Below are 27,752 nucleotides of genomic sequence, written 5' to 3'. Positions count from 1 at the left end.
CGCGGGGTGGGTGGACGCGTTGGAGGTTGGGGGGGGGTTGCGTGAGGGAGCGACACGCACGAATTGATGCGGTACAGCTGTTGGACGGTGAAAATGGAGATGAGAGCGCGACGGGGGGGGGGGGGGGGGGGAAGAGGGAGAGGTGCGATAGCGACAGCGACAGCGATGTGCGGGACTGTGGGAATCAGCGCCCCCTTGTGGCAGACGCGTGTAAGTGCTGCAGAACTGCCCCAGTGACTCCATTATCGGGCCGCTTTTTCATAAGTCGGGTTTTTTCTCATCAGTGAGGCATCTTTCATTGCCGGGCCATTTCCCATTAGTGTTTTCTTCTATTTGTCATTATTGAGGCATGTTTCATTCCTGGGCTTTCCCCGCGCTGCGGCAGAGCTGCTAGCGCTCTTTCCCTCTTCCCCTTCTCATCTGGGAATGGCTCAAGTGAAGATACCTCATAAAATATATAGGTGTTCAAATAGAGGGGGGTGCAGCGCCGCAGCGGGTTTGGCCTGTGCCTGCTCTCCGGTGTGTCTGGGGTTCGAGTCCCGCTTGGGGTGCCTTGTGATGGACTGGCGTCCCGTCCTGGGTGTGTCGTCCTCCCCCCCCCGCCCTACGCCTTCTGTTGCTAGGTTAGGCTCTGGCCCGCCGTGACCCTGTCTGGGATGAGCAGTTTCAGACTGTGTGTGTGTGTTTAAATAGAATATGAAGCTGTACAGTTAAGAAGAGAAGATGAACACTCTTAACATACAGTATTATCGTGAGAAATATGCCATTAAAACTATCTTACATATAAAAGTAACATTTGGAGTCACAGTATATCCAGTGCAGGGTTGCAGTGCTTCATCACAGGGAGACACACACACACACTAAGGGTGATCCAGAGCCACAAGTTCAACTGAGACACACCTCTTTGGACCGCAGCAACCTTTTCATTAAGCTTGATAACATACGGATTGTTCGCAGAAAGAGCTGGAATCGAACCCAGAACCCTGGAGCTGCGAGGCCCCAGCACTACCAAGTTCAAGTTTATTTGTCACATACACAGCCATACTTAGTACGAGGTGCAGTGAAATGCTTTTCCGACTGTCCGTAAAACAAATAGTAGAGATAATAAAAATAAGGCAATACAAATAAATTAGAAATTAGAAACATACTACAGAAACATGAAGAATATATAATGATGAAAATAGGATAAAACAAATAAAGATAAAAAATATACACACACACACACATTTTCAGAACCGCTTGTCCCTCATGGGGTCACGGGGAACCAGAGCCTACCCGGCAACACAGGGCGTAAGGCCGGAGGGGGAAGGGGACACACCCAGGACGGGACGCCAGTCCATCACAAGGCACCCCAAGTGGGACTCGAACCCCAGACCCACCGGAGAGTAGGACTGCGGTCCAACCCACTGCGCCACCGCACCCCCGTGATAAAAAATATAGTGGTTTAAAATGTGGAATAACAGAAATATAATAATAATATATTAGAAATATACAGCAGGATAGAATGTATTTGAGGAGAAAAATGCTATACGGATGTCGAATCCAATATTGAGGGTTAAATAAGAAAAAAGTGCAATGTTTGCAATGTTGTGCAAAATAAAAAGAAAAAAATCTGTGCAACACCCATACCGTTGACACTGTTTAATATACATTTCATCTTTTAAAATAAACTATTGTATTATACACAAACTACTGGGAAACCTGGTAGCATAGTGGTTAGCCCTACTACCCTTGCTTTCAAAAGCTGCTGGTTCGATCCCCTACCTCCAGCTATAGTACCCTTGAGCAAGGTACTTACCTGAAAAATTGCTCCAGTAATATTACCCAGCTGAATACATTTATTTATTTAGCAGACACTTTTCTACAAAGTGACTTCCAATGAACTCTATGTAGTGTTATCAGCCCACACACCTTATTCACCGTGGTGACTTACACTGCTAGATGAACTACTTACACTGGGTCACTCATCCATCCATCAGTGGAACACACTCTCTGTGTCACTCACACACTATGGAGGAATCTGAACAGCATGTCTTTGGAATGTGGGAGGAAACCAGAGCACCAAAGACTTTCACTGCTAGATGAACTACTTACACTGGGTCACTCATCCATCCATCAGTGAAACACACACTCCGTGACACTCACACACTATGGGGGAACCTGACCAGCGTGTCTTTGGACTGTGAGAGGAAACCAGAGCACCTGGAGGAAGCCCACGCAGACACGGGGGAGAACATGCAAACTCCACACAGACTGAGCGGGGATCTAACCTACATCCTCTTGCACCACCTAGGCGCTGTGAGACAGCAACACTACTCGCTGTGCCACCCCATAAATGATACAATAAATGGTAAATAACTCTAAATGCCTTAACACTGTAAGTTGCTCTGGAGAAAACACACACACAACCGGAGCCTAACCTGGCAACACAGGGCGCAAGGCCGAAGGGGGAAGGGACACACCCCCGATGAGCTTTGGAGAAAAGCTTCAGCTAAATGAATAAATGTATTGTGCTGTGTAACGGAGTATTATAATGGAAATATGGATCTTTTCTTGACCTGCGCGTCGTCCTCTTTTTCAGCCGTGGACTGCGAGGAGCGCTTCAGTCGCAGCGAGGCTGACGTCACACTCGAAGGAGCAGCTCGTGTGTCCGGTGTCACTTGAAGGACGTGCCACACTCAATTACACGTCACCTAAAGACTTCTGTGTGCGTGAAGATGCGGCGGCTAAAGCACGCGCACGCTTATTTGCTGGTCACCTCCCGTGCGCTGCGGCCTGGAGGAACATGCCGGAAAGGGCGCCGCGCAAAAATGAACGCAACTCAACTGTACGTTTGGCACCCAGATGCTCTGCAGGAATCCAGCAAAAGTCCCGGTATTCTGGTGCTTAGATGTTTGTAAAGTGCCGTGACCGGGAGAGAGTCCAGTAGGAGCACGATTGCAGTGCTTTCAATGGATGCCCCCCCCCCGACCCCACGCTACTGCACGGCTCCACTATGAATTAACTCGACACCATTAAGCACTCATGACAAAGGGGATGGGTTTCAGTCTTCGCGGGGCCCGGAAACTCAGGTTTTTTACTCTCGCCGCTTCTACTTAGCAACACACTTCGATTAGATTAATAAGTTGTAACATTTTAATTTTTCATGATGCATTAGTGAATAATGTGTGCTTGTCCAATGCAGCGGTGCTGGGGGGGGGGGGACACTCAGGATGGGACACCAGTCCATCACAAGGCAATGACACACACACACCCAATAAGGACAATGCAGAGAATTGTGGGAGGACGCCCATGTGAACACGGATCGAACGTACCAACTCCACAAAGACTGAGCTGGATTCAAACCCATGCCCAATGGCACAGCTCGGGAGCTGTCAGGCACCAGTCCATCCAAACCGCGTACCCCATACGGGGCATGGGGAACCAGAGCCTATCCCGGCACACGGGGCGCAAGGCTGGAGGGGGAGGGGACGCACCCAGGACGGGACGCCAGTCCATCGCAAGGCACCCCAAGCGGGACTCGAACCCCAGACCCACCGAAAAGCAGGACCCGGACCAACCCGCCGCGCCATCAGGCACCAGTGCTGCCAGTATATTTACCCAGAATGCCACGAGAAAATACGTAACATTAAATGGCAAAGAAATCTGAGGTACTAAGTGGACCAGCTAACCCAGCGGAGTGGGTTAATATGCCAAACAGCAGCCACCCAGCATGCTGGGAACTGAGTCTGAGAGGCCAGGCCTATAGCAGTGGTGCAGCATGGGGCCTGTCTTCAGCACCGTACCGCCCATTTCGTAGACGCGCGGCGCTTCCTCGCCACCGCGGCGTGTTTTGAGGCCCGGCTGCCGTTTGATGTGCCGGAGCTGGCCGCGCTCCAGCCGTGTCCGCAGGAGCGAGCGGAGGGCCTCCTCCCAGCGGTGCTCGGGGAGCGCCAAACATTCCTCCTTTTGATCGCTTCTCGCTGCTGTTTGTTTACACGGCTAAAGAGGCTCTCACCCCTCGATCCCCAGTTCGTCGTGCGCCATCGCAGTGCTAATAAACATCTGCGTTGCCTGCGCAGCTGCTGGCGACGTGATTTCGAAGGAAACGCGCGGCCTACCAGCTGACCGACATTTCTCTTCGCGAACCGTTCCGGAGAAAGATACGAGCGGTGTTTAGAGTGCGCTGGCCAAAAAGTCACATTATCGGATGTAGAGAGGCGTGTTCCAGTCGGTCTTATTGAGCGACTGCAGGCGGTTAAATGGGCCCTGTGAAGATACTTGGTGCCACGGTCCATTGATCGTCCCAAACTGATCTCGGTGCCGCGATAAGCGGGGAGTTAACCGCCAGCCCAATTAAAGCCCTTCCACAAAGGCCCGCCCGTTCGGCTTTCTCGGCGCGGTGCGCAGAAATACCGCGTTTTGACGTCCTCGCCGAAGAAGGGCTGTACGCTGCGCCGTATGATGGAAAATCAAACATCTACGTCAATCAAACTTTTCCAAAAAAAATCAATCACAGCATCTGCGGCTTTGGGAAGCGATCCCAGCGTGCCCGTTATCTGACGCCCGCAGCTGGAGTCCCCGGGCCGGCTCCTCGCTACGCGGACGGCGCGGCGTCCTCGTGCCGTTTCGTCGAAATCCTCGCCTGGCTGACAGACGCCGTCTATTGCCAGGCCTTAAGTATCCTTATAAATAGCCCTGGAAACTTTCCAGCAGGAATGGAAAAAGAGGTTAGGCTCTGGGGCAATGTGCAAGCGTTCAGCTCTTAACTCTTTCGGTGGGGGTGGGGCGGGGGGGAGCAAGGCAAAGCCGAAAGAAAATCTGAACGCCGACAAGCACCGAGATCTTCGCGGCGTTTCCGATGCTCCGGCTTATCGCGACACCGGGCTCGTGGTACCGAGAGCAGACGCGATGGCGGCGCAGCATCGGAAGCTAGACGTGCCGCGGCGGCAAAGCGAAGGTTGCTCCTTCGGGCTTTATTTTCATTTTCTTAACGTCTTCGGTTCCTCCCGTTTCGTGGGATCAACCGGCTCATGATGCCGAGAGAGGAGAACCCGTGCGAGCTCGCGGCGGCGTCTCCGCACTCCCAGCGCGTCTGTTCCTCGTGGTCACGTGAGCGTGCACAGCAGGGGCGGAGAAGCGGTGAGGGGACGCGGGACGCCTCGTCGAAAGGCTTCCCCTCTACCTTCCCCTGCCCGCTCAAGCCGGGACTCTGCATGAAGCCACGAAATGAGATGGATTCCCAACAGTTTAAGTCTCAAAGGCGCACAAAAGAAGGGGGGACAAAAAAATTAAGCCCAGCTAAATTGTTTTTCCATTGCCAGCGGGCTTGGCGAGGGGAACACACGCATATGCGCGCTCACACACACGCACACGAAAGGGGAGGGGGCTGAAAAGACCAGCCCACACTTTGGCGTAACGCGAAAGACAATCCACGGGATGCCCGGTTCGCCCCGACGGCCAGCCGTGGCGCTGCCGTGCACCGGGACACCCGCCGCCCCGGAGCGCAGACACGCACGAGGCGACACTTCTCGTGCAATCGACGCCTTTACGGTCCTGTCCTCGTACGTGAAAACGCTCAGACTAAACTCAATATAAGGGTTCGCCGGCGAAACGCACAGCTGAGGGCCCGAGACTGTCCGCCGGGCCGAGTCGCCGCACGGCTGGAGTCTCAGCACAGACGAGCGCAAATTCTCGGTTTGGGTCATGAACTCATCTGGTAGCGAGCGGCGTTCTCAGCATTGACACAAACTTCTCAGGGAGCCAGGGGTGTCAGTGGAAACACAGCTACCATTTGTATTTAAGTGAACTGTGACAGAGGGGGGCACGGTGGCACGGTGGCACGGTGGGTTGGACCAGGTCCTGCTCCCTGGTGGGTCTGGGGTTCAAGTCCTGCTTGGGGTGCCTTGTGATGGACTGGCGTCCTGTCCTGGGTGTGTCCCCTCCCCCTCCGGCCTTACGCCCTGTGTTGCCGGGTAGGCTCCGGTTCCCCGCGACTCCGTATGGGACAAGCGGTTCAGAAAGTGTGTGTGTGTGTGTGTGTGAGAATAGTGACACATATTTGTTTAGCTGACGCTTCCCTCCACAACACACACACACTGGCAGAAGCCACTTGTCCCGAGGGGGGCACGGCAAGCCGGAGCCTAATCCAGCAACAGAGGGCGTAAAGCCAGAGGTAGAGGGGACACAAGTCCATCACAAGGCACCCCAAGCAGGGTTCGAACCCCAGACCAATCAGAGAGCAGGACCCGGCCGAACCTGCTGCGCCACCGCTCCCTTCAAAGCAACTTACCATATTAAGGTATTTACAATTATTTACCCATTTATACAACTGGGTAAGTTTTACTGCAGCAATTCAGGGCAAGTACCTTGCTCGGGGGTACTACAGCTGGAGGTGGGATTTGAACCTGCAACCACTGGATCCAAATAAAGCGATGTAATGTTCACTTACGGATCCTGTACTGTGCTGTTGTGCCGAGAGCGTACATGATATGTTCTGTGTGTGACGTATTATAATATTACACACACACACACTCAGTGGGCGCAATGTTCACTGCACAAGTTGCCCAGCCTCTTGGAAACACTGTAGTAGGATTCAATAATCACAGTTCAAATGCGCCTTGTTAGCCCACAGATGGGCCAGCAGGTGGCGTAGTGGCTAGAGCTGCAACCCTTCGCTCGAAAGAGTCAGGTTTGAATCCCACCAGTAAGAGACGGGCACCATGGCGATGCAAAGAGTCACACTACGACCTCATGGCTTTCGGGTTCTGTATTCTGCCTCTTTCTGCAGAAGGACGTGAGCACTAACGCACAAAGAGCTGTGTGACCTTATTAATACGATCGCGGATCAGTCATATGGCCTTCGAGAACCTTCTACACAATAATAGAACACAGTTTTTTTTGAACAACAGACCTGCGGAACCACCCGGTAAAGCACTCCTGGCAGGTGACCTACCCCGACCTCCGCTTAATCACAGGACCCTTTTAATAACCTTCTTGCGGTCATATAAGAGGAACCCAGACCTCGAATCCGACCAAGTTCAATACATTCCCCGATTATCTCCTACTCTACAGCATGTCCCCAAATGACCTTTAGTCTCACTCTGCTCAGCATCAGAATATTCTAGAAGTTCTGCACCTGGTTTGTGAAGGCCTGCTGCCCTGTCCTAGGATTAATCTGCCTGTGCTCTATGGATCCCGTGAGTCGCTCTCGATCACCCTGTTCCTATCCAGGACGAGCGGTTTCTGGACACGTATGACTATAATAAGTAAGGGAGACATGAATTCTACCCGAGCGCAACTCCTCCTGCGGTCGCCGTCTCTGACACGACCCTCCCTAGATCTTAGGGACTCGCGGCTGCGGTGGAGGGACGCTTCAAGTCCGACGCACACCGGTACCGATGACAGGTTGCAGGGGATCAGAGATCCAAAAAGCCACGCCCCCTCGGAGAGAGCCGACCCCTGTACCTTCGGGTCATCTCTCAGCGCTCACGTTGCGCAGAGCCGTGCGCAGTGAAAGCACGTCTCCGTGTCACATGGTTCCAGCTTTTGGGGACACGGAGTAACGGTTGCCAGGTTAAGCCAGGACAGGACCAGCGGTGGGGGGGGATGCCTCTGAAGACGGCCTACATAGCAACACCTGTGCCACTGCCACCCCCTTGCTCTGGCTCCCCCGCTCCACGCCATTCACTGGACCACGCCGGCAATCGCCATGGCAACATGCTGTACACGTCCCACGTCACCGAGGCCTTGTGCCCCTCGACTTGTGCCCCCACCGGTTAGGCCAAGCCTGTGGTTCCGTTTTGACATTTTTTAACTGTAACAACGGAGGGGAGGTGGCCTGGGGTCCCCCCCCCCCCCCATTTCGGCAAAGCACCGGTTCGCCTCTTAGCGCCACGCTCCGCTATCGCTGTCTCTTCCTGCTTTGCGTATCGGTTGCGGAGCTCCCGTCCTTTCCGTCACCACAACTTGTACGTTCCCTCGCCACACGTGTGTTTTTCTCACTAACGATAAAGGTACCCGTGTATCAGTGATGAAGTCACACTGCTGCGAGTGTGTGTGTGTGTGCGCGTGTGTGTGTGTGCATGCACGCAGTGCGCCTGCATTATTGTGGGGAAAAAACAGAGAAAATGCTCTTCAGCCAAGTGGACTGAGCATGACTGGGGGTGGGATGGGGGTGGGATTGGGGTGGGATGGGGGCGGGGGGCATCGCTCTGACATCCTCATTACGGTAATGGCTCGGCTCTAGAGACCGGAGCAGAGGCAATAACCTTTGTGGCTCCCACTCAGCGCGGTCGAGCCACCGGCTACGGATTTAATGCGCCGCTCTCGAGCGCTCGGGGCCCGCCATTGTAGCGTACCGTAGAGCTTAAAACGCACGAGGTCCTTGTTCGGCCCAAGAGCAGCCCTTTCACGTGAGCGCGACTAATGGAAATTCCTGCGAAGACGGGACACAATAGGGTCGTACCCACCGGGGGAAACACTCGCTCCTTTTTTTTCCCGGCCCCGTTCCTCCTCCGGCATCCATGCAGCGGTACGTCTGAGGATCGCTTTGGCGATCACCGCACGCAAAGGCGACGCAGGCCGGCGTGATGCGGAGATACCGCCGTTACGCGTCCGACCGCGAGAGGGTTGCGCGCCCAGAGCCGGGGTCGGGGCCGCACCGCATCTCTCTGCTCGGGTGCCTGCGGAAGAAGACGAGGAGAAAACATTTCCTTAAGACTCTTCCGGAGGGATGAAAGCGCCGATGGGGAGGTACTCTGAGAAAAGTGGTTCATCATCACCCCACCGGATGGGAAGAGGGGAGGAGCAGCCTCACTAGAGACCATAAGAAGAACATCAATCTGCGACGATCACTGACACACGGAACATGGCAGCGTGACATGCGTGCAGTTGCAGCGATGTCCTTCACTGCAGTGTCTTCGTATGAAATTCTATTTAGTAAACTGCTATCAGCTGACATGATTCAAACGGCAGACCAACACCTAAATGCACGTATAGTGCTGCTCGGAAGAGTGTGGACCCCACAGGGATGGATGGATGGTCATTATTCGCACATACTGTCTGAACCGCTTCTCCCATACGGGGTCGCAGGGAGCCGGAGCCTAACCCGGCAACACAGGGAGCAAGACTGGAGGGGACACACCCAGGACGGGACGCCAGTCCATCGCAAGGCACCCCAAGCGGGAATCGAACCCCAGACCCACCGGAGAGCAGGACCTGGTCCAAGCCACTGCGCCACCGCACCCGCCATGGTCATTATTCTTCATTAAAATATTAAAATGAAATCTAAATAAAATCTTCACTCTTATAAATAAGTTCCAAAGAGAACTAAAGATCTAAAACCTTAAAAAAATCCAGATCTTAAACTTTTAAAATTAATACACGATTATGATTCACACACCTGATTCATCAACTTACCTGGTCAGTTTAACCAGTACAACTTGGGCTTCACTTATTTTCACACCTCCACTACTTGCGTGTTTCTCCTACGCACATGACCTCCTCTGAAGCAACACATGGAATCGATCGTCACACACCTCTTATGTCACGTGAGAAACACTGATTCTCATTAAATAACCATTTCGTGGTAAAACTAAGGGACACGAGGGCTCCGCATACTTTCAAGAGCACCGTACTGTAAAACCCTTGTAGCCCGAAGGGTTAATATATTCATTTTTCAGTAACGTGAGCTGTACCTGCCAGACCGTTAGCATTGCCGATTAGATGGTTTCTGCATACCGAAGAGCACTTAGACACGTTGCACTTACATCGCAGCGCCATTATATACTCTTCGGCGGGAGACACATTCTACAGGACAGCGATTACAGTGGATGTGTGCTTTCGCAAACACAAGTGATGTATGCTGGAAGGTCGTCCACTCTTCCCACATTATCCAGGCATGTCAACCTCACATGGTAGAACATATGCCACTGAAGCTCCAGTTCACACCATCCATGCTCAAGAGCGCCCCCTATAGGAGAGGCTGGAAAAAGACTATTAAAAATAAACTAATTTAAATGCGCTGTTATTACATGTATTCATTTAGCCAACACTTTTCTCCAAAGCAGCTTACAATTATTTACCCATTTATACAGCTGGGTCATTTTTACTGGAGCAATTTAGGGTAAGTACCTTGTTCAAGGGTACTACAGCTGGAGGTGGGATTTGAACCTGCGGCCTTTGGGTCAAAAACCAACTACATTTTTTCATTTAGCGGACACTTTTCACCAAAGCGATGAACAACCCAGGTTACAGCAAAGAGCTTAAAAACGCAGTTGTCAAGTGACAGCGTCTCTGTCCGACACCCCCTTTTTGAACAGTACACATTAATCGTGTAACTCTCTGTGGAACCGGCGTTAAAATGACAAATGTGCAAATGCTGTAACAGCAGAGGCAGTTGGACTAATTAACGTAGCTGTCAAGAGAGAAAGGAGTGCGAAAAGGATGCGTTTTAGGATCCATGTCGAATTCTGGATGGGATTCAGCACATCTGAGGCACAGAGGGAGCTCAGATTGCACACATCAGGGGTCGAAACTGAGCAGGTAGGGACTTCTGATTTTGAGCCCTTTATCAGCCAGTCTTGTTGTGAGGATCTCTTTATCCTAAGAATATAAGGCTGGACTAAGACCTTTGGACTATCGTGCCAGCATCCAGTTTACGCACTTTCTCCTCTCGTGTGGTCAGCTGGTGCTTGAAGTTCTCAGCTGCGTTTCATCGGATGGTCCTTCGACAGGCCAGAATCCACGGCCTCCCTGTTCGCTGCAGCCGCCGTTATCAACGATATTGCGTGATGCACCAACATTTGTTTTTTTTTGTTTCTGATTTTGGAGCCCGGCGGTTCAGCCATGCAAGAGCAATATAACGAATTGCTTAAGCCTTTAGGGAAACATCGCGGTTGATTTGCACCCGTCATTTCGGAAGCACTCCGAAGGTCGCTGCTAAATCCCTCCCTTCCGCCGCTCGAGAGGTTGCTCCTGCTTTCACGCACACCAACGAACGTGATGGCCTCATTTCGTCTCACGCTGTTTACAGGTATATTATAGCTGAAAAGTTGACAGGTGGAGAAGCTGGACTCCTCTAGGACTCGCGTGATCTTCGCCGGTGCGGAAACAGGCGAGGGAGCGCTCCGTTACGGCTCATCCGCCTTACACAATACGTTACGTCACGAGTGCACCGCGGCGCCAGGGGTTACGTAAACGCGCCCTTCCGACGCGGCTCCTGCATTCGTGTCCGTGAGTATCTGGGTTATGCGGAGTTTTTTTTTTTTGGCTGGATTCACAGCGATTCCACAGAGGCCTGCGATTTCGCCGCGCTCCGCCTTTCAGATCGGCGCCCATCTGCGACCGCGGTACGCACAGCTCGGCGCAGCTGCCGAGTCGGACTTACCGCCGAAACTTGTAGACGCACAACGCCGCACTGCACAGTGATGTTCCGTGATAACATGGCTGCTGTCAAAACAGAAATCCAAAAACACATGAACCCGTTTCCCTCCGCGCGGCACCCTATTATTGCTCCGTAGTCGAGCTGGCACATTCATCCAGTACGACCGAACACTTTTACTCATTTGCGCAGCTGAAAATTTCACTAAAAATCTCAGTGAAATACCACAGTCATAGGGAACTCGAGCTGTCTCTCTCCTTGGACTCAAAGCAATAACCTTTAGGTGACAAATCCATTCTTCCATTATCATGAAGCGTTTTTCAATGCAGGTTTGTGGTGGTCTGCAGGAGATACCAGGGGACTGATTTCCTCCCATAGTCTGGATGCCTTTCAGGTACGTTGATGAGTAAGTCATCCTCAGAAAGCACACACGTGAGCAAATGAGTGTGTGCATGTGTTTAGCCTGTGATGGCCTGGGGAGTCACTTAGGATAGACCCTACCTTGTGCCCTGTGCATCTGGGAGAGGCTCTGGAGCACGATGACCCGGTATTGAATGGATTAACCGTAACCTAACAAATTCTCAGCACCGATAAATGAAGTTCCCACTGTGTTGCTATACCTCGTTGGCTCCAGATGCCCCAAACACATGCAAGACGACACCGGCTGCTCGTCTCAGTAGAGCTTTACACCATCTATGTCTCAGAGGAGATGAAGAGTAACGGTTCATCGCTGATCCATTAAGCATTCGAATATTCGGACAAACTTCGACCTTTCTAATTCAAAGGCTGCCCGTGGTTTCTGTCGCACATGCAAGAACGCAAAGCTTTTTAAAACCATTACCTCGTGTTGCGGTCAATGATCCTTTCCACACCTGCACTTTTTCATACACTGAACGTGGGAAAATAAAAATAAATGGTGCCAAATGGCATGGGTACATAGTGTACTGTACCTAGTGACTGATGCAAAGTCATGAGTCACCGGAACAGCTGGGGCACAGACAAATACACACGGTAGTCGTCAGATAAACAGTAACGTCACATGACAACAATTTCAAGAGACAGAACATTCTATCAATATCCCTTTATTGTCAGTTTTTACAAATGCATTTGAATATTTAGCTTAAAGCACTTGGAACAAGAACATGAAACTGTCCTCCATGAGTGCATCTCACCAAAGGTTCAATGTGTTTATTTCCTCTTGTTTGGAGGATGACCTGATTGTGCTGCAATGAGGTCGAGGACACGGACACACACACACACGGAATTAAAATGACAGAAGAAAGGGACAACTATTGTGCAGCGAACATGCCAGAGAACCGGCTTGATGGGCAACTTATAGCAAGAACCTGACAGGCCCATGACAGAGAGGGCAAATTAAATTAAATTCACATCTTGTGAACTAAGGAGCACTGCATATTGTGTGTGTGGAGCCAGTGCTTAGCTTGTTGCTTTTTGGAAAGACTGGATAGGGACCCTAATGAACACACAGACGTGTGTGTACAAGCAACACACATCAGTGATGCGGGCGCACGCACAAAGCATAGCGAACACACTCCTGTACCTACCATGTATATATAAATCATGTACACAGCAGTACATAACTTATTAGAAAACATGTAACATGTTTTGTTATATTCTTTATAAAATATACACCCAAGCTTAAATTCAAAGTGATACAAATAAATACAAAATGGCAGATTATGTTTCAAGTTTACAGTCCAAACACATGTATGCAGACAATTTTCAAATTCAAAAATTAAACACATTCTTAGCAATTACCCTGATACATTTTGCAAATCTAAATTACGAGTGTCTGTTCAAAAGTGTTCATCTGACTTTTTACGATTCAGAATAAAACAGGCAGGTGATTTGAGTTTAGAATTGATATCTTCTCTTGAATGTCTTACACACAAACATCTATTTATTAAAACGTACTCAGTTCTAAACAAAGTGGCAGCGCTGCAATGGCAGGATTCCCTCTCCTTTCACAAGACTAATATGGACACCATGAAACTGGCTGACAAGTCAGAGCGAAACACTCAATCTTTTCACAGCCTTGTGTGATTTCAAATTATTCCACGTTACCAATACCAAAGAGCAAATATTCTGTAATAGTTTTAAGATTTATAAGAAAAAAAGTGAATGCAAAAAAGCTGATATCCACATTTTATATTTTCCCCCCAAAAGAGGAAATAAAAGTTGGACACCCAGTTTCTTTACATTCTTTTGCCACCATTGCCATAGTTACATGCATTTAGGCTGAATCCTACTGCCGTCCCTGTGTTCATGTACAAAGGCGATGGAGAAGAGAGAGGAGGAACAGTACGTGGATTTCCTGGTGTATAATGTAACCCACAGCCTCATGGCCCCCTGAGAAAGATGCCCACAAAAACCCAGGGTTACAGTGGATGACAGCTGTTCAGGGTACCAGGTCCTTTAGTCCTGAAAATGTGACCTTCTGAAAAAAAAAAAAAAAAGATTGAAAAACAACATTATTCATTTTACCACTATGAAGACTTCACACTTTAATACTGATTAGGCTGATGGGGAGTCTTTCCTAGGGAGGTAGTGCTTTTATTAATAATAATAAAAAAAAAAAAAAAAAAAAGACATGGGTGTGCCTTTGGACCCAAAGGTTTCAGGTTCAAGATTCACCTCTAGCTGTTGCACCTTTGAGAAAGGTACTTAGCCTAAATTGCTCCAGTCAAATTACCAAGATGTATAAACATGTAAGTAACTGTAGGTAGATTAACACTGTAAATCATTTTGGAGAAAAACATCAGCTAAATGAATAAATGTAAATGATAAGTTCCCTTGTCATTTTGCAAGCCTTCTGTTCAAATGAGAAGGAGACTGCCCCCCGCTGGTGCAACATGAAGTGGCACAACGGTCAGCAGCAGCATTTCTGGCTGTCATGGTACACGCCGCAGCTGCTTGCGTTTCTTCCTCCCAGTAGCCAAAGTTTTAAAAATATTACAATGTCAAAAAACATAAGCAGACTTTGGTAATCCACATGGAAATGCATGATTGCATAAGAACTTGCTTGTGGCTTTTTGATTCTTTGTGCTCGATGGTGCAGAAAATTGGAACCACAATGGGTACGATACAAAAAGGGATGCAGTCACATTTATCCTGTTCGCTCACCACAATAACCCGGTGTTCCTATGGATGATCCGTTAAATTTACTAATTAACAAAGCAATCATTCAGATGCATACATAAAACACATTAAATGCAGCTGGTGTGCAACCATGCGCTGATACTTAGAGGCGATTAAAGCCTGGTCGAACCCAGGCTTAGAACGACTGGCCCAGCAGCGGTAAGCTTCCTTTTATTACACAGCAAGACATGACTTCTAATCCAGATAGAGATATGACGCATTGCGTAATCGTGTCTCCAGCCGGGAGCCTGAGCAAAAAGATGAGCTTTTCCACCATCTAAATCTTTGTAAAATATTTAAATATGGGAATGACATGTCTTCGTGCAGAAGAGAAAAAGGCTGTCAGTCCCCCCAGTTGATGCGGGAGCCCTGAGAATTCCTATCAGTCATTGTGAAAGCCTTGCTAAAAAAAGCCCCTGCGTCTGGACTGTGGATTCGGCTGCAGGTGGCCAGAGACTCTTTTCAAGAGAGACGTGGACTCAGACTACACTCTGGTTGACAAGCGCCCTGATCACCACACCCGCGGACTGTGCAGAGACCCAATGCTCACCAGGCAGCCGCTTTAGGGCTCCCTCTCGGACGACACGTCTCCCTCGGCCCCGCTGCTGGCGCTCGGGTCCACCTTGGGCCGCGAGGCAGCCTTCTCTCTGCCCGACTCGGAGGTCGCCTTGGGTCGGGTTTTCTCCTTTCGCTGCTGCTGCTTCTCCAGCTTAGCCAGCTGAGGTGGTGGGGGGGAAATAGCAGAGGGTAGATGGGAAACAATAAAAAAAAAAAAAAAAATTTCAGTTGAGAAACAGCAGAAAAACAGAGACAGCCCAAAGCGGAGAAGCTAAGACGAATGATGAATATTGTGTGGGGACTGTCAGAATGCTGTGTCACTAAACAAAGCAACCATTCACAGTCTGCAGAGACTAACAGAAAATTATTTGCTTTATTTATTTATTTACAAACTTATACATTAGACAGTGGCGAGCAATTGCTTCCGCTCTGAGACATGTCAGTGTCAAGCTGATCAAGCAGCACTGGCTTACTGCCGATAAACCACTAAATAATCCTCCACATGTTATTTCAGCAGGACTTCCCTGTACATCCCATCCTTAGTAGAGCACTGGCAGGCTGAGAAGGTAGTCTGTGTTTTGTGCGGGCTCTGCTGCGTGCCCGTTACATCAGACATGTCCTGCTGCGACATCCCAGGATGCAGCTATGTTCTCCAACAAGCCCTCCGGGATCCCGGTGCGCGCCCAGTTTTGCGGGTCACACACAGAGCGTAATGCATGTAAGCCAGAGGCGGCAAGGCTGCCGGCATTGTAGGTTGAGTGGGAGAACGGCTGTCCTGTCTTCCCGGACAAGAGCGCGTATTGTCAAACCCGATGTCTGACCGCCGACTCTCAGAACACCAAGTTTCACTGTCGGGTCAGAGAACACGAAGGTCGGCCTGTGTTCACAGCCACGTCTACATTTGAGATACATTTACATTCATTCATTTAGCTGATGCTTTTCTCTCACACTTGTCTGTGTACTCAACAGACACCATCCAGAATAGTGGTGCCAAACACATACTTTTGCAACTATTTTTATAAATGGTGCTTATTTCTTATGTGGGAAAATATTCACATTCATTTCTATGGTATTGATGTCTGTAGGGTGCTACTCTTGTTTGTGGCTTCAGACTGATTAAATATTTCAGGAAAATAAGATGCACGTACTGTCATAAGATGGACTGTTTTCCCATCTAGGGTGTACCCTGGCTCATACCCTGTGCTTCCAGGACAACCTCTGGATCACCATGAGCCTGCACAGGACAAGTAGTTACTACAACGGATGGATGGAAGGAAGAGGGGTGTAAATTCTACAATAGTGTCACAGTTACAGAGATGGACTATTATGGGCTATCAACAGAGGGGATTGCAAAAAACCATTAAAGGTAAAATTTTTTTACCCTAAATATGTCAAACAGAAAAACAGCATCAGAAACTTTTCAAATGCCTGCATCCTGTCTTCCCATGTTTATTTTCTGCACATTGTTGCATGACAGCAAACCACAGAGCAAGAGAGACATGGAAACTTTTTTGGAAATTAACTTTTTAGGAGAGGCAAACGACCATCGTGAGGACACACCCAATTTAAATTCTCCACAGTGGGTAAACCCTGACTGCCAGTGCAATGACAGTCTCTCTCCGCCACTCCTCCTTACATCTCAGGTTGCCCTAGAATCAATGTAACATCAAAATGTCCATTCCTGAAAAGGCCTTTGGAATCTTTGTGATAACCACAAAACCCTAACCCCACAGTGAGGTTATATGACACAACAAACAGATGATGAAAAATAAAATGTGCCTAACGGCGGTAATAAATGTCTGATGGAAATCCGTGCTTCGGTATTGTCTTCACCAAGCCTTCAAGATACAAAGCAAACCAGAACAAAGGCAGAGAGCTTTGGACATGGCACTAAAACTTTTATGAATGCCAAGGAAATATTTATGGCTTAAATGTCATATATTAATCATAACTTCCCCTTTGAATAAAAGTCCCTTCTATTATTCATTACCATAAATTCTCTGACTTGAGATGTGGAATTTCATTGCTATTTGTGAAAGAGAAACTAATTGCAATTAACACCCAATAACTACAAGTGAAGACTTATAGGATGTACAGACATACCTCATGGAACACGGTACAATGTTGAGCTCCGCCCACAGATTTAACCTAACTGCTTATCTAATTAATGGATTATGTTGATCCAAACTAGAAAGAAAACGGTCACAGCATGATACACCTGGGGTGGAACCCCAGTGCACACATCCACATACAGGAGTCAACCTAGAGCTGACTATTCATCAACCCCCACAACCTCATGTCTACCAAGTATGGTATGAAACCAAACACACTCAACTGAAGGGCAAGTTGGGGCTGGATTCAAACTCACACCCCTGAAAGTGGGAGAGTGAGTGTGTAGAAATGCCATCCACCCCTCATATTCAGGTCTTTGGATTTTAAAGAACAAATAAATTGCTTTAGAAATCAATAAATCACTTGTCCAATGGAGATGGCAAGGAGCCTAACCAAGTAGCAGAGCGTATGAGATGGGACAGACACTGTAGATGGACTACACCTACATTAAATAATTCAGCTGCTATTTTTCTTAAAAGCGACTTACAGTGTTGATCTACTTACAATTATTTACGTATTTATACAGCTGGATAGTTTTTCTGGAGCAATTTAGGGTGAGTACCTTGGTAGAAGGTACTACAGCCAGTGGTGGGATCAAACGTACAACCTTTGGGTTCAAAGGTAGCAGCCCTAACCACTATGCTACCAAATGCCAATCCATCACAAACACACATAGACACACAGTATATATGAGCTCTAATTGAAAAGAAGGCCCGTTACATTAAAAAGATTAAGTACTAGGAAGATGTTACACCTAAAAGGGAAAAATTAAAAATGTATGGTCTCACTAAAGTTAGACACTACGGGAGAACACGCTTTCCATCTATCCACACAAACTACATTTGACTTTGTATTCTTTAGAGGGCTGTCTTGTTCAGAAATGCTACGCACAACAATCTGCATGCACCACTGTTCTCTCTTGCACTGCCCTACTTACACATTTGCAAGCAATTGTTTTTCACAAGTTTTTTTTCCCTCCTCTTTTCTGAGTGGAGACACAGTTCTTCTCCCAGAAGCGGGAGGATGAGCAGACCGGCCAAAGGACCGAAGACAATGAGCAACCCAAACTCAACTGAGAGGCTGACAGTACGGGTGACCGCACCAAGGGCTCATCCAGTCTCACATGCATACGCTGCACTAACAGAAGGAAGGTGGTGTCAAGTTCTATGTTCACAAAAGCTTGTACAACATCCATGAAAACCTCCTACTGATGTTTTTAGCTTCACTCCCCCATAATGTTATCAATAAGCAACGAGCTGCCGTGGGCTTCTCCGTCAGGCTGCGCTCTGCCATTAAACTTTAACTTGCAATACATGCTCTAGGCCACCATGCATCCAGGGTATAACATCCAAAATGAGACAGATTAAAATTCCCCTGCCTGTACGCAACACACAGGCTTGCCGGCTGGTTGGCAAGATGTTAATTAAATAATGCGGCTGTCCAGGGGAGTTGCGCCAAAGCGGCTGGAATCACTACCGAGATAAAAATAAACATACAAATTACGTTTCAAACGTCTCCTGATGGACCAAGTACAAGCAGAAAGGTTCCGCATGCCTAAAGCGGCTGCTGCTGCTGCAGGATGACTCGCGGGACACAACTTAGTGATCCTGAACTGCTTTTACAGCTTGGCGTTCCAGCCCCACACCACCTCATTGCATAACACCCCCATGTCAACTGCACCGTTCTCAACTGCACACATCTACTCCACAGACATCCCTTCAAACTTTTACGCATCTTCAATCTGTACATTCCCCAAAATGTCTCACTGCAAAGTGGCTGAAAATAAATGCTTTTTGGCTCTGGGCAACATCATGACACAAATTCGGGAAATGTACAGGTGAGCATCTCATTCGTCATGCAACAGTTATCTTCTGAAAGAAGCTAGACAAGAGTTATATTTCAGCAAAACGGGCCCGCACCCGATAGCGTAAGAATAAATGAGAGGTCACACTTTAAAAAATGACCTCCCACCATAAACCTGTCTCTATGGAAATGTGAGTGGGTGTGGCTAGATCCCAGCTAGGCAGCGGTACTGTTCTGAGTCGTGATTGCTGGGTTGAATCCAGTCCCACCAATCAAGCACAGCTCCATCTATCCATCCCCAGATCTTATCGTGTTCTGTGTAGGTATTAAAGGGTCTGAATGAGAGCGGGGCACACAGTTGACACACTCAGCAAGGCCACAGGAAACTACATCGAGAAAAGACATATCATGGCAAAACAATAACCCCCCCCCCCCCCCCCAAACGACCCTTTGACCCAGCACTGAGAGATGGCTGATTTAAGGGGAACCACGTTACGTGTTTTCATTCTCAATAAGCTGGCCAGAGGTCCAATGTTATTTTCACACTGGCTATGGCCTTGTGGGATATTTCTGTACCTTGACTAACTGTATCACAGACCTGTCAGAGTTGGTCTGTTAAGTTGTGCTCGTTTGGGGGGAAAGACTACAGCACCATCTACTGTATGACATCTTCTCCTGTAAGAGGAAAGTCTCTGCACTCTTTAATGCTTAGCTATAAAATTTCAGTTGTCTACAGGAAATGGACTGCAGTTCATCCATGCACGACCGCACCTTACGTGAGCAGATACTGAAATGACCGAAGAGTTGCGTGTATCACATTGTTTCCATATAATTTTCAAAAAACAGTCCACAAAGTAGAACACAAACTGTTTAAAAAAAAAAAACAAAACCCATTTTGCATATAATTTTCAACTAAAATATTACATTACGAATGTGTTGTAAACTCTACACTCTCTTCCAACATGGCATATCTATTCCATTGTCTTATCATATGCTGTATTCTGTTAAAATAAAACATTTTATTTACATAAAACAACTATAATGTAAAAAAGATGTCTTCAAAAAAAAAAAAATCATGTAAACAATACAGGTTATGACAAGTAGCTCATGTAACCAGACTCCACCCCTGAATTGTTCTGGTCATGCGTGAAAGAACTGTAGTATAAATATGACCATAATTAAATTTCAAAAACCATGTCCTTCGACATGAACATAATTACCATTCTTTTCTATTCCACCTGGCTTGAATTACAAGGTCACAAAATATTCAAAAGATTGTACAGTAAACAGAAAAGCTGAATTTGAGCGACACTTCTGAGTATTACCACCGAGGAGTCGGTATAGACCCCTTTTGCACATGACCAAAGCAATGAACACCTAAAACCACATGCACTATCCCTGTCACTTGGACAGTGACACACATTACCTGTTTAGAATCCATGGGCCCAGTGGGAGATTCCAGCTCAATGGTGACTGGCCCGTCGTTCTGAATGTGCACCTGCATGCGGGCCCCAAACTGGCCATCTGACAGAGAACAGGTGAGAGAGGAAAGCAAGAGTCAGGTGTTTAACTTCTGTACCATATCGGCAGGGAAATCCTACTAAACACACACACACAAAAAAAAAAAAAAAAACTTCTTGCCAAGGTAACCACCCTGACAAGATGTTCCCTGCATCCTCTATACTAGTGAATCATTTACTGCAGGGCAGCAGGTAGGAATTGAAGGTTGCCGATTGTGCAGTATCACACTGCTACTGCTGCGATACCCTGATACGAATAAATTTAAACAGTAATTTAAGATTTTCGTCAATTCAACTTAAAATGCGAGTTGTGTGCAGGCAGTCCTCGGATTATGAACGAGTTCCGTTCCTCAGTCTAAGTCGGATTTTGACATAAGTCGGAACAGTTAGGTATGGTGCGTATCTAACATCAATCACGTTTGTCTTAGTATTATCGGGTACCTTTCTATGTATAAAAAACATTAAAGAAACACTTACGGATACACTAAAACATCTTTAATATAACAATACAGTAATAATGTAATGATTAATAATAATAAATGTAACTACGGTATTTATAATAGAGACATAAATATCTCTATTATAAATGTAATAATAAATGTTAGTACGGTGATGATGAATAGAGAACACGGAAGAGGCTGGACCCAAGGGAAGGATTGTTTATTCAGAAACAAAGGACTAGACGGGCTCTCGTGGTCGAGGACGGGTGAATGGTCGGTTGATCGGCGAACTGAACAGAGGCAAGGATCCAAAATTGTGGTCGAGAGACGAGGCAGGCGGTCGTTATCAAAGAGACGTGGAACTGGACTGGGGAACGATGAGGGACAGGACTTGGAAGAGAAAAGCGCGGTCGGTTTGAGAACGCAGACGGGACAACTGTCTCGAGTGAGATTCCGCAACTGGGAAGAAGTTGAGAAGTGTTTTAGAAAGAGAGCGTGTAAAACATTAATGAAACTTTAATGTTCGCTTTTCCCATGTTCGTTAGAATTTCACCTTTCACTTTACTATGTACTCTTTAGTTTCAAGCGTGATCATTTTCTTTTTCTTGGATGCATCACATTTATACTTTGATGCCATGGTTAGCAGGGTAAAAACAAAAAAAATTGAAGCCAGATACAGTCACGCATGAGACACTTAGCAGTAACGTGGTCCGACTGAAAAGAAGGAAATCTTTGCCCTACCTTGGGCTCAGGAGACGACGAACTGCTGTTGACACGCAATTTTTTGATGCAAGTCGCAAAATAGCGCCTGTTTGTTGTTATGAACCACTGTGTCGCGCACATGGCCACACGCATGACACCCACACCTGCTTCTGATCAAGGAGGTATGGTATAAAAGGGCTGGGACTCTACACCTGCTTGCAGAACCTCCTCTCGAGCAACCGCAACTCCCACATGCTTAGCATTGTCAACCCTTTCTTATTCTCCGTTTCCTGGCTTCTGACCCTCGCAGTGTTTCCCAACTACGTCCCTCGCCTCATCCAAAGAAACAACGTCCGCTCATCGCCTGACCCACACCTGTCCTCGACTACAGTTTTTTGCCTGCCCTTTTAATCTGTTTGCATTAAATGCACCCGCTACTGGGTTCTCCTTAACTCCTCGGCTTTCCATCTATCAAGATGGCACATCGTACGTACAACAACTTGAATTTTTTACATAATAGGCTTAATTATGAAGTTATCAGTTGACTGTTACTTAAGGGTGACAAAAATAACTTCCAGTCAGTAAGGGGGTAGTTTGTAACTACAGGTTGTACGCAAGTCGGACGTTCATAACCTAGGGACTGCCTGTATTCTAAGATTCTTAAAAGTATTTACCCATTTATACAGCAGGGCAATTTTTATAGTGGAGCAGTTCAGCGCAAATACCTTGCACAGGTGTAGTGCAGCCAGTATGGGTATTCAAACCTGGGTCTTTCAACTGCAAGGTGACAGCTGTAACCTATACACATCCGATCATTCCGTGACGCATACACACCCTGAATTACTCCAGTAAAACACACAACTGTATGGCTGGCTCAAATGCTATACATGGTTTGAATTAAAACAGACAGCAACAAAACAACAAAAATAATTGGAGAGATTGCAACACAAGGACAAGGTCTTGTAAGATTATGGTTCGAAACTTTACCAGCTGACTCTTAGTGATGTGCTCAAGTGGAACTGTTTGCGTAAATTAACCAGTACTACAAAACGGTGAAAGTATGACAGGCTCTTCCCTTGTCCAGGTGACAGGATCATTTAGCAGATAGCACAGTAACCTGCAGATCCAATGCAGTAAAGTACAAACTCTACAAATGTTCCTGTTCCAGGAGAAGAAGTTGAGGAGGCAGTTATGCCAGTGCTCCATCAGCCATGGCGAGAGCGTGCACTCCGTACTCACTCTCTGGTGATCTGGCCTACTTTTCTGTCCAGCGCGGCCCACACAAACTTAGCGTACCCCCCCCCCCCAGTATAGTGCAGGGACCCAAAATAAGAATCCCATATCCCATGAGATGTAGGTGAATGCAAAGGCTGCGGAAACTGCTGCACAGATACAACTACTGGTGAAATCTCTGAAGGGCAGCTATGAGATGACCTACATTAGGAGCACAGAAAAAACAACAGAACTAACTAGAAAAATGTACTGGAAACGGAAGGAAGCATAAAAAGTACCTTCATAAAATGTCTTAAAATACATCTGAAACTGCTTTATGTTCTCCAGGAAGCCTGTTCAGCAGGATACCTTCAGCAAGGAGTTTCTCCAATCTCTGCTAGTCTGACAGCAGACATCACTGAAGATGCCCTTAGGGGGCTGCAGTGATCAAAACAACCATGGATGGTGGATAAATTTATTCTCTTGTACCTCAAAATCCCACCTCTTGTAAATAACATTGATCAAAGCACTTACCTTGAACTGCTCTAGTAAAAATTACCTTGATGCACAAAATGAGTATAAAGCTCAGATTGCAAATGGCTTTGGAGAAATGCGTCAGCTAAATTAATAGATATAAATGCAATGTAAATGTTAAAGACCCTGTGCTAACACACCCATTACAGCACAAAGTGAACGAGCATGCTTGTCACATTTCGGACAACCATCAGATCGCTAATCACATCGTTCGATCCATGTGATCCCTCAAGGAAACATGCCCTCAAAAACAAGGTAATGTCAGCATAATAACCTCGCTTAAGGGTGCTACAGCAGGAGTTAGGAGTCGATCAAGTCTTTCAACCATAAGGCCACAGCTCCAACCACTACGCCACCCACTGTAATGTTACAATGCTTTTGAGCAATGACCAAAGTAGAGTATTGTATTAGATGCATCCCCACACCATTACGGAAAAAGGAGAACAATTTTCTGTTAGAACCAAGAATATTCCGTTCATAACCACACATTCCTCACACCGCATGGACAATACTGAACGGCAACAAAGCCATCTTTTATTCTAATGAATTATTCAAGAAAACGTGCTCTGGTGAAGCTTGGGTGCTTGTGAAAGGTTGGTGGTGTGCAGTCTCTGTATCTCATTGAGCTGCTGCACAGTAGTGCAATTTAAGAACACGATGACAGTGGCGTGGGAGCATGAAAGACAGGGAGTCCTCCGCTGCAGTTTAACAACACAGTGTCAGTGGTGTGGAGGTCTGCCCACTAGCGCACAGTGAAAACACAATATCAGCAGCGCTGGGGTCTTCCCACCACTGCGGCGCCTCACCCTTGACCAGCTCCGGCCGGTAAGCGCTCCTCATCTGCTCCAACATGCTGGTATAGAAAGGCTGTGCCAGCTCGGCTGGCATGGCCCCGTGGAAGTCAGGCTTGTTCCCCTTCAGGTAGCACTGTAGAGTGAACTGGCTGACGCACAGCACCTCCAGCTCCCGGTCCACTACACTCTGGCTCCAAGCCCGACCGTTCTCATCCTCGAACAGCCGGATGTTGAGGATCTTCCGCACCCTTTCAACACAAACACGAAAAATGAAGACAAAAAAGCATGAATGTACTGATGTTAAATTATTTTTTCTTCTTTTTCCATTCAGAGTACACACAAACACACATTTTAATAAAGATACAAACTATGTTAATAGTTATGGTAAATACAAAAGATGTACAGTACACACACTCCAGTCACATGACCTTTAATGTTAATGGGGCACATTTTACTTTGTAAAAACTCACATGTATTCAACGTCCTTTTGCGTATCATCCACAGAAATCCCAAGCAAAACACAGAGTCCTCGTCCGATGCTGCTTACTTGCTGCTCACCAACTGAAAGTGACACCAAAAAAGAAAATATATATCAAACAGGATAAATCCTTCACTGTCAACAATTTACTTATTTGGACTTTACCATGATGCAGAGATGTTAAACACTCGTGTTTCGTTGACTGCTTGCATCAGTATTATATATATATGTCACGAATTACCAAAATGTAAACACTCAAAGAGCTATCTTAAATTGCAACAATATTCCAGCAAGTTGCCTACGGTTTCAGACTGGCCTTGTAATATGAAGGCTATTGGTTTGAACTCCAGTCCTGCTGCCGTACCATTGATAAAGTACTTACATCGAACTGACAGAGTAAGAACATCCTACCGTGTAAACCTATAGATCACTTTGACAGTTGAGTAACACTGAAAAGTCACTTTGAACAAAGCTGTGAGTAAAATAAAGGTCAATATTTACAAGCATGAAATGTGGGATGTAGATTTAATATAAAAAATGCTGAGGAAGGACAGCTTTGTCAAGTATATACGAAAAAATGTAATGGTCATCATTTGAAGAACATCACAATATAGACTGTGGGCAACATAATGATTTCCACATTAAATGGGCAAGAAGTTGGGCACCGTATAGTTCATCTTCCCAAGAACACAGTGCTCACACAGAGAAAGAAACACAGGTGTGTTTGTCACATATTCTGTCAAGAATAATGTCCTGAAAGTATTTCCTACAAAAAACCATTCGATATTAATCCAGCACCCACACCAACTATGCGACTGCTAACCACATCTACAGGAGATGCATCAGTTCATTATCAATACAGCTTAACTCTATATTAATTATGTACCTCTCTGTAACTGTCACCTTTATCCAAGGTGACTTGGAACTTAAAACAGCCAACTTTACTGCGATATACACATTTAAACGGCATTGTATTCTTAGTGCGTCAATTCAGGTCAAGTAACTCCATTGAACTTGAAGGTACCACAGAAGGAGGTGGGATTCGAACCAACAACCTTCGCATTAGAAAGACGTATCTTCAACTTGCAAAACCTGCTGCTGCTTAATGTTTGTTAATTAATTAATTAGTGTAAAGGATGAGCCAAGTAACTAGCCAAGGCCCATCAGCTAGACTTCTGGCAGTAAAAATGGGGTGGAGCTCGTGAAGGAACGAGCGCTTCGCTCGTGGAGACGCCGGTGAAATAATAACAGCAGCGCGAGGCAGCTCAGCACCTCCGCACGTTCTTACACCGCTCACACACACACAGATGTGAATACATCATGCAGAGGTTATTATTATTAACTTAAGACAGGGGAGCTCGTAACTGAGGCGCTCTCTCAGTCTCGCCGGTCACCGAGAACTGACTCAGCGCGCGCTACTACTGCGCCTGTTTTACTGACCCGTGACGCTCGCTTTCGACACTCTCTGAATGATTGCTTTCATTGTGAGCACAGTCCAGCCTCCGAGTCCTTCACAAACGGCGGCGGCGGCAGGGAATCCCTCCCGGTGCGGCTTCGAAGGGCCGTTCACTTCACTGACTGCACCGCGGTGAAAAGGGAAACGCGGGATACCGGCAGCCGGATTCCGGCTGGAAAGTAGCCACCCTCAGCCAGGCCAAGTGAACGCCCGAAACGAGAGCGAAGAGCACCGGAAACACAACCGGACAGCACCGGAAGTGCCTGTAACAGCGCCGGAAGCTGTAACGGCCGGCATGAGCACCGCATAGTCTTTGGATTTTGCAAACTTAAGAGGACGGTCCAGTAACAAGTTTCAAGTTTATTGTCATAGGTACCAGTACTGTGTACAAGTATCATGAAATTCTTTTTGAATGCTTCTCCACAGACTATGGACAATAACAATAGAAATACTGCACAAAACAAAGCAATAATGACAATGACAATAAGTAATTCTAATAACAATAACAATAAATAACGGTAGACAGCCAGAGAACTCATAACGTGAGAATGCTTAAAAGTGACAGTATAATCTACCAATGTGCTTGGAAGGAGCAGTCCAACTCTAGTTGCAAAAGGTGGCACATTGAGTGTTGTATACTCTTACAGCAGTTAGGTAAAAGCTTAGCAGTGCGGGTTCGAATAGACCTGAGCCGCTTTCCAGATGGCAGAAAAGAGAAAAGTGCCCGTGTGGGGTGACTATGATCTTCCATGATGCGCATCGTCTTTCTGAGGCAGCGTGTGGTGTAGGTGTCCTGGACTGCTGGTAGCTGTGTGCCGATGATTTTCATACAAATAACATACAATTCCATATAATCAACCTTATTTTCTCATTACCCAGTGGTACATAGATAAGTGTAAATACAGCAGTTAGAAGCCTTTCCTTTAAATTAAACATTACAAGAACACTATTCTAAATACAGTAATCTGAAAACCCCACATCTCTGACAGCTGTGCTTCTGTTACCCAGTTTGTGTGTTTCTGTGTTTCTATCTATCTATCTTTGTTATATTCTCTCTGGCATTGTTTGTTGTAATATCTGGACCTTGTTTCTTGTTCAATGTATGATCCTACTTTTTTTGTAATTTCTATTTTTGTCAGTACAGTTAAAAGTGCAGAAATATAGAAAATGTGGAAACTATGGTTTTTACCACACAAGTATCTCATATAAATAAGATTAAAGAGGTATCATTTAAGTTGATCCACCGAATTTATCCAACAAGCTTTTGTCTTCAGAAATGAGAAAAGACACTGACACCAACTGTGTATTCTGTGATGAGCAATCTGAAACTGTTCTGCACTTTTTTTCTGGCATTGCTCATTTACTGTACCACTTTGGTAAAAGTGTACTTCAGTGTAAATGTTCATCATCGCAAACCATTGTCTCTATTGTGGGGAATGTGCTGTTTGGGTTCTTTGATTGCTGCAAGGACAACAAATTTATTCTTTTATCAATCTATTAATTTTTTTCAATCTAATTTTACTAATGAAATTTCATATCCATAAATGCAAATTCCCTAATAAAAATCCTGACTATATAGTACTCTCAAATGAAATTAAACAACACATTACTACTGTCCAAGA

At 46.7% G+C, this 27,752-nt stretch overlaps 1 protein-coding gene and 1 long non-coding RNA gene across 2 annotated transcripts; one reads left to right on the top strand and one right to left on the bottom strand.

Moving 5' to 3' along the window:
• Nucleotides 1–11,200: 11,200 nt before the first annotated feature.
• LOC108933534 (uncharacterized) lies at nt 11,201–16,284 on the top strand. The gene is made up of 3 exons (XR_001966074.2): nt 11,201–11,330; nt 11,692–11,756; nt 16,258–16,284. It is a non-coding gene; the product is annotated as an uncharacterized LOC108933534 (long non-coding RNA).
• Nucleotides 12,449–26,371, bottom strand: dtd1 (D-aminoacyl-tRNA deacylase 1). Its single transcript, XM_018750674.2, has 6 exons — nt 26,115–26,371; nt 24,667–24,757; nt 24,209–24,444; nt 20,421–20,518; nt 15,072–15,239; nt 12,449–13,820 (listed from the first exon to the last, which is right to left on the bottom strand). Exons 1-5 carry the CDS (start codon nt 26,155–26,157, stop codon nt 15,084–15,086), a joined length of 624 nt encoding a protein of 207 aa, XP_018606190.1. The 5' UTR covers nt 26,158–26,371; the 3' UTR covers nt 12,449–13,820; nt 15,072–15,083.
• Nucleotides 26,372–27,752: the final 1,381 nt, after the last annotated feature.

This window comes from Scleropages formosus, chromosome 16 (genome assembly GCF_900964775.1).
Source record: "Scleropages formosus chromosome 16, fSclFor1.1, whole genome shotgun sequence".
Lineage (NCBI taxonomy): Eukaryota > Metazoa > Chordata > Actinopteri > Osteoglossiformes > Osteoglossidae > Scleropages > Scleropages formosus.
The sequence above is the reverse complement of the archived record's forward strand: the minus strand, read 5'-3'. Positions and strand labels throughout refer to the sequence as shown.

Excerpts from the sequence above, each read along its gene's own strand:
- dtd1 (XM_018750674.2), bottom strand. The coding sequence starts at position 26,157 with ATGAAAGCAATCATTCAGAGAGTGTCGAAAGCGAGCGTCACGG. Across the intron at positions 24,758-26,114 it reads GTCGAAAGCGAGCGTCACGG|TTGGTGAGCAGCAAGTAAGC; the intron begins GTCAGTAAAACA and ends TGTCACTTTCAG. Across the intron at positions 15,240-20,420 it reads GGCCCATGGATTCTAAACAG|CTGGCTAAGCTGGAGAAGCA; the intron begins GTAATGTGTGTC and ends CCACCACCTCAG.